Source organism: Crinia signifera, chromosome 3 (genome assembly GCF_055691185.1).
Source record: "Crinia signifera chromosome 3, ASM5569118v1, whole genome shotgun sequence".
Lineage (NCBI taxonomy): Eukaryota > Metazoa > Chordata > Amphibia > Anura > Myobatrachidae > Crinia > Crinia signifera.
In genome coordinates, this window is record NC_139219.1 from 97806487 (window position 1) to 97822162 (window position 15676).

The following is a 15676-nucleotide window of genomic DNA, read 5'->3' on the forward strand; positions in this document are numbered from 1 at the left end:
GTGTACACATGTGTACAATCACCCTGCGATTCAGACTAAATAGTCAGAATTGCATCGGTATCGCATGCAGATTGCAAGGGTTTTAACCCTTGCGATCCCAATGCGTGCTCCCGTATCGCACGGCAGAAAGTCTTGGCTGCCTTGACTATATAGTGCAAATCTGCTGTATATAGTCAAAATTGCATGCTTGCCGTGCAATGCGATCGCATCGGGGATCGCATCGCATGGCACATCTCACGTGTGTACACACCATAAAGCACTAAACAAAGCACCATATATTGTATTAAATCAGAGACTCAAAATTGGCACTCCATTTAGAACATTCATGGGCAGATGTATTAAGCCTGGTGACGTGATAAAGTAGCTGGTACTTTATCACTGGCCAGTCAGCTCCCAACTCATTTTTCAAACCCAGTCTGTAACTTGACAGTTAGAATTTATTAAGCCTGGTGAAGTGATAAAGTGGCTGGTACCAGCCAATATGCTCCTTATTTACTTACATGCAGAGTCCTTGGCAGACGAAACAGATTCTGGTTCAAATACAACTGGCTGTGCATTGCATTCTATTTCTTCTGAAACTCTGCAACAAAATAAAAATGGATTTGCTTGCATTACCCAAAAGCAATTATGGTGCGCAAAACGAAAATACGTAACTTTTAGCTGACAAAATAGTTTTCTGGACATACCGATGTAGCTGGCAACCTAACCATATGCTATACTTAAAGCAAAAAGCACCGTGCCTCTTAGAATACTTCAGCTGTCTCTATCGGAGGAGGAAGCTGTTGCTTTGGAAGCTCCCTTTACCTCTGTTGAACTTGCCACTGCGATTAAGTCTACGCCAAACTGTACAACTCCAGGCCTCAATTGTTTTAGTATGTTCTATGATCTTTTGTCCCCCTTGATGCTTAACGCCTTTATATCAGGTTTTTGACCAAACACTGTTCCCCCCCCTCCAAATCTCTTCTTGCACACATATCCATTATACCTAAAGAGGGGTAGGACCCGGCCCTGAGCTCCAGACCAATCTCCCTGTTGAATGTCGAAAACTATTTGCAAAGTTGATAGCGAATCTATTAAAGACGCTTTGTACCTGGCCGCGATGCTAGGGACAACAGTACTAATATCCTTGACCGGATTCACCAAGCATCTCAATGTAGATCTCCTATTCTATTGTCTACAGATGCGGAAAAGGCATTCGACAGGATGGATTAGGATTTTTTACTTGGTGTGTTGGAGCACATGGGCCTGGGTACAGTGGGTTTTCAAAGAATCCAAGCTTTATATTGTAGCCTGGCGGGTTTGTGTGTGGGTTAATGGAGTTATCAGATTCAAGAAAAGGATAAGGACATGTAGTTTGCACTAACATGTACTATCAGGAGGCGCAGTAGTGTGCATCACAATAATAAACAATATTTTTTATCAATGTAAAAAATTTATTTAAAACAATAAAAAATGCAACAACAATACATATATGTGCACTTTTAGAAATTTTTCAATTGCAATTGTATAACAGACATACATACAGGACAAACAACATTTAACACATAGAGGCTTTTTTGAGCATATTCAGCTGGTATGAGGCTGGATAGTAGAAAGTCATTCAAGGCAGTGATTACTTTTGTTTAAGCAAGGCTTTTTATAGTTACCAGTCCAGCACAGTTACAAGAGATGGATCTCAGGAGCTGACCATCGAGTACCTGACCCAGCTACCGCAGTTCATTGCTACTCGTATCAGCCTGAGTAGCTGTTATATTGGTTGGTGTTGCAGAGCTGTTCATCACTTCTCCATACTCAGCAGGAGAGCACCTCTAATTATGCAGAGGAAACCGTGCATCCAAACCTATGGACACTAAATCAAGCCGGACACACCACCTCCTGAGATCCATCTCTTGTAACTGTGCGGGACTGGTAACTATAAAAAGCCTTGCTTAAACAAAAGTAATCACTGCCTTGAATGACTTTCTACTATCCAGCCTCATACCAGCTAACAATGCTCAAAAAAGCCTCTGTGTGTTAAATGTTGTTTGTCTTGTATTTATGTCTGTTATACAGTTGCAATTGAAAAATTTCTAAAAGTGCACATATATGTATTGTTATTATTGCATTTTTTATTGTTTTAAATAATTTTTTTACATTGATAAAAAATATTGTTTATTATTGTGATGCACACTACTGCGCCTCCTGATAGTACATGTTAGTGCAAACTACATGTCCTTATCCTTTTCTTGCTCTGCCTTAGTTACACAAACTCTGACAGGGGGCAGCAACAGTGTGCATAAGTGCGATCCTTCAAACACATACAAACCAGCGCTTCTATCTAGCCCTTTGGGCTTCCCCTCCTAGTTATCAGATTCATTTCAGATTGCCAATGGCACTCGCCAGGGCTGTCATCTTACGCCACTGATATTTGTTCTCTGCATGGAGGCTCTGGCGAGCAGCATTTGTCAGAAAGTGAATATACAGGGATTGTGTGGGTGGTAAGAAAACAAGTTGGCCCTATTTGCTGATTTTTTTTCTTGCAGTGATCTCTAATCCATTGAATTCTGTACCAAAACATCTAGGGGAATTTCAGTGTTTTGGGACTCTCGCTCTCTCTCTAATTTTAAGGTTAACCTGGATAAGTCTATAAGCTCTGAAGTTACATTGCAGGCGGCATCCCACCCAATTAAAATACTTGGGGGTTATTTTTGAATAGAGGTCTTAGCCAGATATACCACTCTAATTTCCCCCCTTTACTTGCTCAACTAAGCTCAGACCTTTGTAATCAGGATGGGAAGACTATTTCATGGTTGGGTAGAATAGGAGTCATTAAGATGAATATTTCACCCAGAGTCCTGTATCTCCTTCAGACTCTACCAATTGCCATCCCTCCCACCTGGTTTATGGACCTGAAAAAGATGGTTAAAGGTTTTATTTGGGTGGGATGTAAACTTAGGTTCAAACATGACATTCTCTACAGCAGAAAGCACCTTATGAGATTGTTGACCATAGCCGTGAATTCGATAGAAAACAGTGGGTAGATGTTGTAATGGCCTCACTCCCTCTATTAAATTCTAACTCACCCGGGCTTCTTAACATTCCATCTGTACTACATCCACTTGCACTTCCTACCTTTGCATGTTGGCATAGTCACAACCCCTTATTTAATCTCTAATTTTCCCACTGCTGCTATTTGGTAATCCCTTGTTTCCACTAGGTAATACTCCTTTAGGTCTTGATGAGAACAAACATTCTAAATCAATAGTTTGATTTGTCAGGTATATTGCGCTTTCCTGATATTCAATCCAAGTGGGACTTACCCAATAAAGACATTTGGAGATATCTCCAAGTTAAGCATTTTCTTGGGAACTTGCACTCTCCTGCAAATGGCAGCCAGTCAGCTACTGTACTTGAAAGTTTATGCCTCTCCCAACCTTACCTGCGTCATCTGTCTACAATTTACAAACTCATTGTTGAACATACTGTAGATTCTCCTCTCCAACTAAATTTGTTGTGGATTGGGTATTAGAGTTTGGTGACCAGATTGATGAGGGTGACTGGGAAAAGATCTTTCACGTAGTCTTTTCCTCATCGACCAATGTTTTGATCCAGGAAACCCACTATGTCTTAACTTGATGGTATCGCCGCCCTAGCATACTGGCTAATACATATCCGGGAGTCCCTAATACCTGTTCGAGGTGTGGAACAGCAGTAGGAACACTCCCGCATATCTGGTGGGATTGCCCAACATTGCTCCAACCATTCTGGCAGAAAGTGGTATAAACTGCTAATACCCTAGGTGAGACCATGCCATTAACACCTAGTTTCTGGCTTTTAAACCTTTGACATATTGTTGTGCCTAACTTTGAAGGCAGTTATTTCTGTACACTGGAAGTTGATGGTGGCCCCCAGTATGCGAGAGTGGTGTGCACGCTTAGACCATTATGCGGCTGTGGCGGATCTGACCTCTGCACTGACCACGCAAAAGAATGCTTTCACCATCACATGGTATCCCTGGATGGCTTACAAAGAAACAGACCATCACAATTCTCTGATTAAAAAGTATAGGGTTCTTTTCTCTTTGCATTTTATATTATTGTTCGTGCATAGTTTTATTGACTCCAGGCTAGTGGGGAGTCTGACTTTTTGCTGTCTTTTTTTTCCCTTTTCTCTGTCCGTTCTTTCGGTTTCTTCCCTTTTCTTCAATTTCCTTTCTTTCTACTCTTATTTGATATGTACAATTTACCAAAAAAAAAAAATCATCAAGCTCTATAACCTGAAGATCTATAAATAATTTTGGCTATCACTGAAAGCAAGCGTAAAATTATCCATCGTTACCTATCAACTGGCAAGTCAAGTTCTTGCTGATGCAGTACAGTGGAACCATTTTCAAGTAAGGAAAGACATTCAATGTTCCCTCGTTCAAGGTCTGAGTGAGTGGAGTAGAAGAAAAGTGAAAAACATCTTGAGACAATATTCAAAAATATGTATTCACACATTTATAAAAAAAACCAAAAACAAATGGATATTAAAGCATGCTGGATATTAATCAGTCAGGGCCAGTGTTCTCACACTGGCCCTGATAAATCGCTCAGCACACAGCGCTGAAATATCGCTGTGTGCCGAGTGATCTAGAATCAACCAGAAAATCTCTACATGTGTAGGCCCCTTAAGGGTGACCCACCTAGTGTAACTTACAAAGTGTCCACAACCAACCTACAAAAAAAACGTAAGGGTGGAAAGACAGTCTCTTGCCACAGATTGTGTTCAGATCCTAAACCAACTTTAGGAGAAGTTCCTTTTATAAAGGTGTGACAGATTTCGGATATTGTGGAGAGTGCAAAAAATAAATAAATAAATAAATAAATAAATAAACACACCTCACCAGGGTTTCTAAAATGAATCTGTCGATTGTAAACCACATGTTAAACGTAGAGAACAGTGTTGCTATTACTACAGCAGGTTATCAGTTGAATACTTATCCGGGTTAGAGGAAACCCAAATTACATTTATTTCATATAACTGACCCATAACAAAGAATGCAAAGTAAATGTGCACATTATTTTGTCATACATAATGCGGGGTGCGGTCATTTGGTCTACAGCAGGCATGTCCAACCTGCGGCCCTCCAGCTGTTGTGAAACTACAATTCCCATCATGCCTTGCCACAGTTTTGCTATTAGGGAATGCTAAAACTATGGCAAGGCATGCTGGGATGCGTAGTTTCACAACAGGTGGAGGGCCGCAGGGTGGACATGCCTGGTCTACAGCATGATTGTCGACAGTCATTAGGTCGACATGGGAAAAGGTCAACATGGTTCTAGGTCAAATGGTCATCAATTTGACAGGTCATTAGTTCGACAGTCAAAAGGTTGACATGGGGTGTTTCACTGTTTTGTGAGCCAACATGTGCCGACAGGCGGTATTTCATGCCCTACCATCCACTAGGGCGTGGTGGGAGAATAAAATAATGTGCCGAGCATAGCGAGGCACCGTGCCCGAGGCATCACGAGCGCAGCGAGCGCATCGGGATAGCAAGGTAAAAAAACGGTGCTATCCGAAAACGATTTTGACTATATAGTCAAAACCTAATCTCAAATCTCACCGTGCGTACACAGCATTAGATATGATTTCTATGAAATTTTTGCTTACCCCTGTGCGATTTACATTCAATGCATACCATCTACATTCAATCTGCACTAGTCATTGCTGCACTGTCTATTTTGGCTTTTCGAATTCAGTTGAATGGAAGTGCGCATCAACATTAAATCGGGATGGAAAGCTAAAAAACCATGTTAGATCTCCATTTGATATCTATGCTATACCATAATATTTTGACAATCCCCCCCCACCACAAACCTCTCTCTTCTGGTTCCATGAATTCCAAGTCCTCAGGTGTGGCAGCATCATGATACTCCAAGGTTGTCTGATCAGACTTTGCAGACACATTGCTTGCATCTTTACTGACTTCTGTTTTGCTTGGGCTGTCATCCTGGATAACAGATGAAGACTCTTCCATTTCCTCGCTGTCTTTGGTGGAAGTGTGGTGCATAAAGGTTACCGAGCTCTCTGCCCAGGTATTATCTTGAGAATATTTCCATTTAGGGGACGAGGTTGGCAGATCTCTATCAGGTGATAAAATCTGTTGTGGTAAAAAACCCAGAACAAAAATGCTTCTATTTAGTAAAAGACTTCCCTGTGAGTCTCATGCACAATTATGTCAGTCATTTTCATTTTGCAAGTTAGCCATTAATGTAGTACATTAAAACAGACTTACCCCTTTAGTATATTTGATATTAATCTGATCCATAAAAGAGATTTTGGTTTCCTTGGATTGCAAAGAAGGTGTAACCGATCTCCCAGGAGACACAGAAGGAGAGGCTAGAGGAGTGGACCTTAGTATAGACTGAGGAGTATGTGAAATAAAAGCGGTGCTTGTAACCATGGACTTTGCCTTCTGCAGAGAAAAATGTAAAAAATACACCGTCAAGGTAACCTTTAAATTCAGTAAGAAAAGCGAACACGTAACGCTGTTCAAAAAACAACATTTAAGAACCCATCTTTAATGTCTATGGAGTATTTTTGGTCACTTATAATCGAATCCTTCCCTGAAATCAGGCTGGAGGACACTAGACCATGGGATTGTAGGAGCTGGCACTTTTTGAATCCTGAACGCTCTCCCTCTCAGGCCCAAACATGTAACTATGCTAATACTTGCTATATCCCCATACTGGACTCTTAAACAGTTAGAATAAAACAAACCAATAGAAAAAAAGAAGACATTAAAGACTAAACACCACTTGGCGAGAGTGAGGCAACGCAGTGCCCCCAAGCCTAATTCAGATAAAAATATTTAATGGTAAGTGAGCAAAACCTACTCTTCTTTTATCCTGTCTGTGAGACACTGGATCATGGGACCTTCAACAGTCACACTCAGGGTAGGAAACACCCAGGCTGCCTGACTGCAGAACTGTCCTCCCAAAGTGGGCAAAAGTGACAAAAATAAGCAAACATGCAGATAGAGGACTAGTATGTTGCAAGGCAGACCTGCACCAAAGCCTTGTGTAGAGGAGATAGCCACCATACTAGTTGAATGTGCTGACACCCACTATGGTGCCCAATTACCCTGCACAGGAGATGCAAATTCGACAAAGAATGCTTTGGTGTCAGCCAGCCACATTTCTGTGTGTTGAAAAGAACAAGCAGAGAATGTGCGCTATCCATTTAAATCTGCAAAGCTCAGGCTACTTCTAAAAAAAAAGACAGATCATCCTGGTCTCAGGAAGTCACGAACGGAGGAAAGAGTTTCATGGTTTAGGTGTAAAACCAAAACAACTTTTGTACAGAGAACAGCTCTGTCATAGGTTAGGAGAAAATGCAGCCTGCAAGACAAAGCCCTCAACTCTGAAAAATCACAGAGGCAGAGGCCATGGTCATTAGGCAAACTTCAAAATAAGGAACGGAGGGGGCAGATGTATTAAGCCTGGTGAAGAGATAAAGTGGAGATAACGTAAAAGATGATAACGCACCTCCCAACCAGCTTGGTTTGAAATATGACAGGAGTTAATTGGCTGGTGCATTATCACTATCTACTTTATCTCTTCACCAGGATTAATACATATTTGTCTTTTAAACCAGAGTAGTGTTAAGGCCCATACACACTATAAGATTATCTTTCCAAACTGGCTGGTTGGAATAAAAATCTGGAAATTTGATACAAATGACATAGTAGTTCAGGCTGATTAAAGACTTTCCTCCATCGAGTTCAACCTTGGTTAGCGTGTATGATCTATTAGCTTCATCCTTTAAATCAGAATACACTACATATAATAGACAGATGATTGTTGTGATTTTAAACGTATTCATTGTCTGCTGACACCGCCTCTCCAGGAAGAGTGTTCCACAATTTTACTACCCTGACCGTAAAAAAAGGAACAAAATCTTCTTTCCTCTAATCTAAACTCATGCCTACGTGTCCCAGATACATTCCTTACTGAAAAAAGGGCACCTGACAGTTCCTTATACGGACCCCTGATATATTTTAAATGTTAAGCATTTCTCCTCTTAAACATATCTAGTGTAAACAATCCCAATGTTTACAAGCAACCATTTGCTCCCAAAAGCAGTCATCTGCATAAATGGATTTCATTAATTTGTCTGAATGATTCCCTCTCTCCCTCTCCCACCCCCCCCCCCCCCACTATTCAAGAGGCAAACGGTCAATTGTCATTTGCTCCCAAAAATGTCCAGATGGGCGTTTACTGTTTAGATCAGTGGATCCTAAACATTGCCCTTAAGGACCACCAACAGTTCACGTTTGCCATGTCAACCAGCAGGTAAACCACAGGTCTTCAACCTGTGGCCCTCCAGATGTTGTGGAACTACATTTCCCAGCATGCCCTGACAGTTTTGGCATGTTCTTATAGGAAAAAATGTTGCAATGCATGCTGGAACATGTAGTTTCACAACATCTGGAGGGCCACAGGTTGAAGACCCATGAGGTAAACGATCACCACCTCAAATTTTAAAAATCCACAGACCTGGAGGAAAAATAAAACGATATCAAACTGTTAGGGTTAGATCACCAAAATTGTGCCATGATCAACAAAATGGAGCCGATTATACTTGTGCTGCCTCTTAACTCTGCTCTTTTCCTCATATCATCCCTTATAGCCACTTTTGACCCCTGCAATTAGAATGTCTCCCATGCAAAAGACATGAACTGTTAAAGGACATTTAGAGCAGAGTTTGAGGACTACTGGGTGAGTGGACTGTGTAGCAAACACCAAACCATACAACTTAATGGGCTCCTTGCCAAAACACAAAACATTTTAGGCCTCATCTTAAATCTGAGTCAGACATAGCCTAGTACTGAAGGGTATGGGTCATGAGTCGACCACTGAAGGTCACAAGGGCTTGGGCCGACACCTGAAATAGGTGGTCATGGCAAAGATCGACAAAACATTAGGTTGACAATGGGAATTTAGAGTGAAAATGTCGACATGAGTTTTCACTTTTTTGTCCTGAATGTCGACATAGGGCAGAAAGGAGAAAGCCTATGGGACATTAGAGAAAGCTGTAGGAGCTCAACAACCTTAATCAAATACAGAATAGTCATTGCAGGCTCTGTCAGATCACCCCTTTGAGACTACAAAACACCTTAAATTTTACCCAATGACAAACATAAAATCATTTCTACTAATACATATATTTACTTACCCTGACTACAGGAGGAGTTTCCAACAGGTTAAATTCAGAAGCTCTGGCAAGGTTTTTTAACTGCGCAGTTTTGAGTAGACTTGACCGAAAAGGGCTAGAGGTCAGAGGCATAGAAGACCTATGAGGTGGTTTTTGATGGACACTTTGAAAACCTGCGGTTAGAGGTGAAGGCTCTGCCAAGACTGGATGGACAACAGAATCCAGAAATCTGCCAATCACAGACAAACTTCTTAGTTAATAAAACAATATGAACATTCTACAGTTGAAAAGTTTAATGTACTGTTTTAATCTTAAAAATCCGGTCAGAATACAGTTTGTGAGGAAACATTAAAAACATGTTTTATGATCAGACAGAAAATGTGACTATCTTAGGGTGTTGTTGCAGTTCAATTCATTTTTAGAAGCTGTTGCTATGAATCATACTATCACTAACCTGGACAGTCTCTTGGAATTTGACATTGGCACACCAACAAAAGCGTCCGGAACATCTGAATGCAGCAGTGGAGAACAATGTTGTTCTTCATTGCTGAAGCTACAACATACATGAAAAATTTGTTAGTGCGTGTACTTCCTCATGGTGCAAGAAGAAGTTTGAGGAGAAGTTATTACATTAACAAATACATTTATCCCAAAGTGAAATATGGGGAATATCAGTTGGTTAAATCTGAAGCTTTGCAAAATAAAAACAAATACCGTAATTTGATTTAACAGATTATTCTGTGTATATGTAATGGAGGGATATTGTATGTTCTCCCCAATTTTGGTTATGGAAAAAAATAAAAAATAATTGTAATGCCAGTTCTTTTCCCCCCTATTTCTTTTACTTAGCCTTTATTAGATGTCCAGCTGACTATTCATCTTTGTTTTCTGGTATTACACAGCTTGATTGAGTTATTGATATTTTGAAAAATTAAAACTTTTTTTACATTTCTCTATGCTGGGTTGGGAATTGTATTTATCTCTTTAAACCCTCTTTATATATATATATATATATATATATATATATCATTGTAATAGCCAATACTGTTAAACATTGACCTGCATTTGGATTTCACTTATTCTTACCTTTTATGAGGAGTGAGGGCTCTTTCTACACTTGCAACAGACACTTCCTTTACTTTCAACAACACATTGCTGATAAAACTCGCTCTACTTATTACACTTCCCCTAGGAGCCTGTTTGACAATGGTAGATAAAGGCTTCGGTTTTGGCACTAAAATAAAGAAAGAAAACTTGTCATAAGAAAAGAAAAAGTTTAGTTATGCAACACCTTCATCCAGAAGCGGAACACCAGGAGACAATTGAATCAGGCACGCTCCATGGGTTGATCTGTATTTGCGGTTATACAGACATGCAGACTGAGCAGAGCACCATCAGCAGTGCTCCTTTTCCATGCTCAGGACTTTTGGTGCTCTAGGGACTGGTCGCGGGCATGTCGTTATCTGTCCGAGTATGAATAAAGTGCCAACGATTCAAAAATGGTGGGAGGGCAGCAAAATTGCAGAGTAAAGCACATATAGAGGGGCTTTCTTAGTGCCTAGAAGCCTCCATCTGTCCTGCCGATCTATTGTCACACCTCCCGATTTTTTTTTTTTTGCTCCCCCCAAGCAATTTCCATGGGGCTTCGAGAGCTGGCCAGGTGAAGCACACCTCTGCTCAGATAGCGACAGGTAGGCAGCACCTGTAACGGTGTACTGTGTATGTATTTAAAAAAAAAAAAAAAAAAAAAAGAGCTTTAACAGAAATATAGAATTTAACGGCAGATAAGAACCACTTGGCCCATCTAGTCTGCCCCTTTTTTCAACACGTTACCTCAAACTATATTTGATCCTAATTTTTTTGTAAGGATATCAATATGCCTATCCCAATCATGTTTAAACTGTACTACTGTATTTGCCTCTACCACCTCTGATGGGAGGCTATTCCACTTATCTGCTACTCTTTCTGTGAAGTAATTCTTCCTCAAATTTCCCCTGACTCTTCCTCTCTAGTGTCAGTGCATGTCCCCGTGTTCTGCAGCTCCTCTTCCTGTGAAGAATGTCTCCCACCTGTACCTTGTTAAAACACTTGATATATTTGAAAATTTCTATCATGTCGCCCCTTTCCCTTCTCTGCTCTAAAGTATACATATTAAGATCTTTTAGTCTTTCCTGATACATTTTGTGATGTAGGCCATGCACCATTTTAATTGCCCTTCTTTGTATAGTCTAATGTATTTATATCATTCTGGAGATATGGCCTCCAGAACTGAACACAGTACAACTCTAGATGAGGTCGTACCAATGACCTATACAGTGGCATTATTACTTCTTTCTTTCTACTGCTACCACCGCTCCCTATGCATTCTGACATTTATTGTAGTGATTATATATAAATAATAAAACACACAGTACAACTACCTGTGGCTATTTGAGCAGGGGTGTCATTGGCCGTCCCGGAGCAATGATTTTGATTGTATAATGGGATGAATTGTATACAATACTAACCACTTCCAGCTTATCCTGCTTCAGCTTTCTCAAATTAAGACATTTGTAAACCACTCTGGCAGTTGGTCTTTAAAAGGATATACTATTCTCTACTGTAGAAACACACACAATTTCTACCTTTATTCCAAACAGTTGCTGACGATGGGTAAGGCTTGGTCCTCTCATTCACTAGGGTTCGCTGCACCCTTGGCATTATTTTACTATACTGATCTAGCATAGAATTTCTAGTCATAGCTCTGTCTCGTAGACGACGGTCAGAGTCATTCTGCACACAGGAAAGGGAAAGAGAAAAAAGATTTAGGCAAAAATGCTAAGACATACATCATTATACATTAGGGTGTGCTTAAACATTATATAAAAGAATGTAATTTTTAAAAACTGCAGAAAAAAAAAATCTGAATCCTGTAGGGAAAGCTGTTACTTTTTCTTCACATCTGGTAAAAATTGATAAGGAGAAATAAATATATTAGTGAGAAGTTTCTAAAGTAAAAAAATAAAAAAATACCCCCATGACAGGTAGAAAAAGGAGTTGATGGTGAGAATATGAAGATAGCCAGGCACTGCACTACTGGCCTGAAAACTAACTTGGTTGGATTATCTCCTCTCATTTCTGTAGTTAATTATGCCTTAAGGGGCATACACACTGGGCAATTTTAGAGAATTTTCTAAGCGATCTCCCTAGATCACTTGGAAAATGCCCCTACATTGCTCTGTGTTCAAGGGGCGATAGTGATGCACAAGTGAAAAAAAATCCCAGATAAGGGCATCACACACCAGCTTAGCATCGGGGATAATTGGATAGCTCCGAACAAAGCATCACTCAATGCACAAACTACACAACAATCACCTTCATCTGTTTTTTTTCTGCAGACTGTCCCGCCTCACCTCAATCTCTTCTCCACAACTTCAAACTCTCTGCTATCAAATTCTACTACACTGCCTCATACTTACAGAATGTAAATTCAAATAACGATCAGTTCGTACCCATTTATAAAGTGATGCAAAATATTAAGAGGCCCAATATAAATGTTCATAAACAAAATAAGGGGCCTATTCATGAAGCATTAAAGAATGGAGACAGCGGCTACAGTACGTATACACTTATAGAATGTTCTTGATAAATTTCACTTCAAAGCAGATTGCTTGTCATGGGCAACTTCACGGGGTCACTCCCAAACTCTTTTCAAATAACCATATTTAGGGGGGTTTATTCAATCCCAGCAGCTATTTCCGACAGGGGAAATCGCAGCGGGCACCTAATCAATGCCATCTTCCCTGACAGCACTGAAGAGGCAGATCGACAGAACTGGTTTGCCGAGAACGGCCATGAATTGCTGCAAACATGGCCGGATCTTGACAATCCACGGCCGTTTATGCAGACACGCACCCTTTTTGCGTATCGGCAGGCAGGACACTGAAATCCACCTGCCAATTTGTGGTAGAGCAAAACGAAAACGGGTCACGGCTGTCGGGACGTACCAACAGTCGTGAACCGGGATTGAATACACCCCTTAGAATATTAGTAAGGGGGACATTGTATAAGTGGAGGTTCCTAGTATAGGATTTAATAAATAGCTGCATGCTAAGAGCTCATTTGGGTGCGGAAAATGTTTAGGCCATAGTCCTTAGCAAATTTGAAAGAAGAAAACAGTATCACAGCATAAGCCACAGAAAATATTGGTACTTGTGTACTAGCACGGCACCCATGGCATCGCAGACCATAAGGCATGCGATGCGATGGCAGCCGATGTTATACAATTTTAAATTGTATACCATCGAATTGTATGGCACTGTATGCCATTGTATCGCATATACAATGGTATGTGATTTAAAATTGTATAAGCACCCTAATGGGTGCTTACAATGTTAAATGCACCCCCACTATGAACGTGAACCCGAAGCGTGGCGAGCGCAGTGAGCCCGCGAGGGGCGGCAGTACGCGTCCTACGACCTTTTCATACCTCCATTATCCACGTCGGCGTGGAGTTGATTTTATATAGTGTGGCGAGCACAGCGAGGGGACGCGGAATTCATGTAAAGTAATACGCGTCCCCTCGCCGACGTGGATAGTGGGTGTATAAAAAGGTCGTAGGACGCGTACAGCCGCCCCTCGCGGGCTCGCTACGCTTATGGGGTGCATTTAACATTGTAAGCCCCCATTAGGGTGCTTATACAATTAAACATCGTATAGGGGGCTTATACAATTTTAAATCGCATCGGGTGTATGGCATGCGATGCGATTATATGTAGTGCACGCTGTGCTAGTAAACAAGTACCAAAATATTTGCAAAACCCAGACATCCAAAAGATGGAGCAATACATACATGTAAGACAAGAGAGTGGATGCAATTAGATATTTTATTTACTTACCAGATTATAATTTTTCAATGACTGGTTCAGTTGCAGGGCTAAGACATAATTTGCTCTTTGCAAATGATGTAATAAAAGCAGCTCCTGATTTTTCAAGCCTCCACTTGCATGTAAAAACATATGCAAATAGTGCTGCAAATAAAATAAAGGCATTAAGACTATAGCAACATTGTTGGTATTATGGCTACATATAAACTTGTGTCAACGCTTACTTGTTCAGACTCTGTGAAAGTGAATTTAAGCAAGTCTTCCATAAGCCCCAGTTCTTGACAGGTTCCATACATGTGCATTAATAGTTCTTCTACATTCAGTCTGCTACAGTGAAGTCTTTGCAGATTCCAAGCTTCAAAAATGTATCTAAAAAAATAATACTAAGTTTAAATATAAAACAAATGGATTAAAAAAATAAAAAAAACACAAAAAGAAAACCCACTACAAATAAAAGTATCCTTTCCTTAAGATGGGCAAAGTGATCTCTGAATTTGCAGCAGTTCAGAGTCCGCCCTAAAGCCTGAGCCCATGGCAGACGTGGCACCTACCGATGCCTGTGCGTCCCCCAAGCCCAGTCTGCACACAACACCCTAGAGTCCAACTATCTACATGCTAGTTTATCATTATACTAGGCACGAGCGAAAAACCCTACTATAGTAGTGCCCTTACAGTCTTCATCTTGTCCATCATAGTCCCCACACATTCCAATACATGCGGTAGAAACAAGCAGAACAAAGCCTTGCAAACCGGAAAAATAAAACTCACTAGGGACAAATACAGGTCCTTAAGAAACAGGCTTATAGGCTCTACTCCCTTGCCATCTCCATCCCCCTTATCAAGTATAACCCCACCAGCTAGTGGGGAAAACACTGGAAACGTGAGCTTGCTGGCTGTTACAGGTGCACTTCCCAAAGTGGGTTGCTATTTTGGACAATTGTTGCTGTCCCGTGCCCTATAAAAAGGGGCACACACAGGCCATTTAATAAAATAATATTTAGTTCTAGCAGCTGAAAAAAAAACATAGCCAAGTGCATCAATAGTAGTAAAGGAGATACAAAGTTCAGTGATAGAACCCATTAACCCATGGGTATCCTTTTGAAAGTGGTCATTTATCACATGGCAAAAAATAAAATGGGCTTTTAGCATCATTTTTCCTGTTTTCAGGTAATGCCTTATAAACAAAATTTAAGTGACTGATGCCACAGTACGATCAAAATAATTATACTGTAGTACAAATGAAGCTGACAGACAAGGATGTTATGTTAGGAGGTAAGGTTTCTTACTTGTTGGCCAGGAACACGGTCATGTGGCGTTTGACTTCTGTATTGGTAACAACAGGAGGCGTCATCACTTGGATATAGCGTAAGGCCTGTCTGTGATCCCCTTGGCACATCAAAATTTCAATAATTTGGCTATGCTGCCAGATCATCACTGGACTTGCCGATGGATGAAGAATACAGTCGACTGAATTCTAAGAAAATAAAATATATACACACAAAAAATAAACGCTTTATGGTTTGTTTATAATGAAAACATCAAGTTGTATCTGATAATATTCACTTTTTTTTATTTATATAAAATAATTTGTATTGCCTTGATACTCTGCAACTGAACGCACTCCCATTATGTGC

At 40.5% G+C, this 15676-nt stretch overlaps 1 protein-coding gene across 2 annotated transcripts in view; it reads right to left on the reverse strand.

Moving 5' to 3' along the window:
- AHCTF1 (AT-hook containing transcription factor 1) overlaps positions 1-15676 on the reverse strand; it is a 63636-nt gene that overhangs the window by 16003 nt on the left and 31957 nt on the right. For both annotated transcript variants that reach the window (XM_083176257.1, XM_083176256.1), the window contains exons 21-31: positions 15329-15516; positions 14267-14411; positions 14055-14186; positions 11802-11949; positions 10264-10411; positions 9632-9730; positions 9199-9406; positions 6257-6436; positions 5839-6121; positions 4318-4408; positions 501-580 (exon numbers count right to left, since the gene is read on the reverse strand). In XM_083176257.1, coding sequence (XP_083032383.1) covers positions 501-580; positions 4318-4408; positions 5839-6121; positions 6257-6436; positions 9199-9406; positions 9632-9730; positions 10264-10411; positions 11802-11949; positions 14055-14186; positions 14267-14411; positions 15329-15516 — 1702 coding nt within the window. The remainder of the gene's footprint in view (positions 1-500; positions 581-4317; positions 4409-5838; positions 6122-6256; positions 6437-9198; positions 9407-9631; positions 9731-10263; positions 10412-11801; positions 11950-14054; positions 14187-14266; positions 14412-15328; positions 15517-15676) is intronic.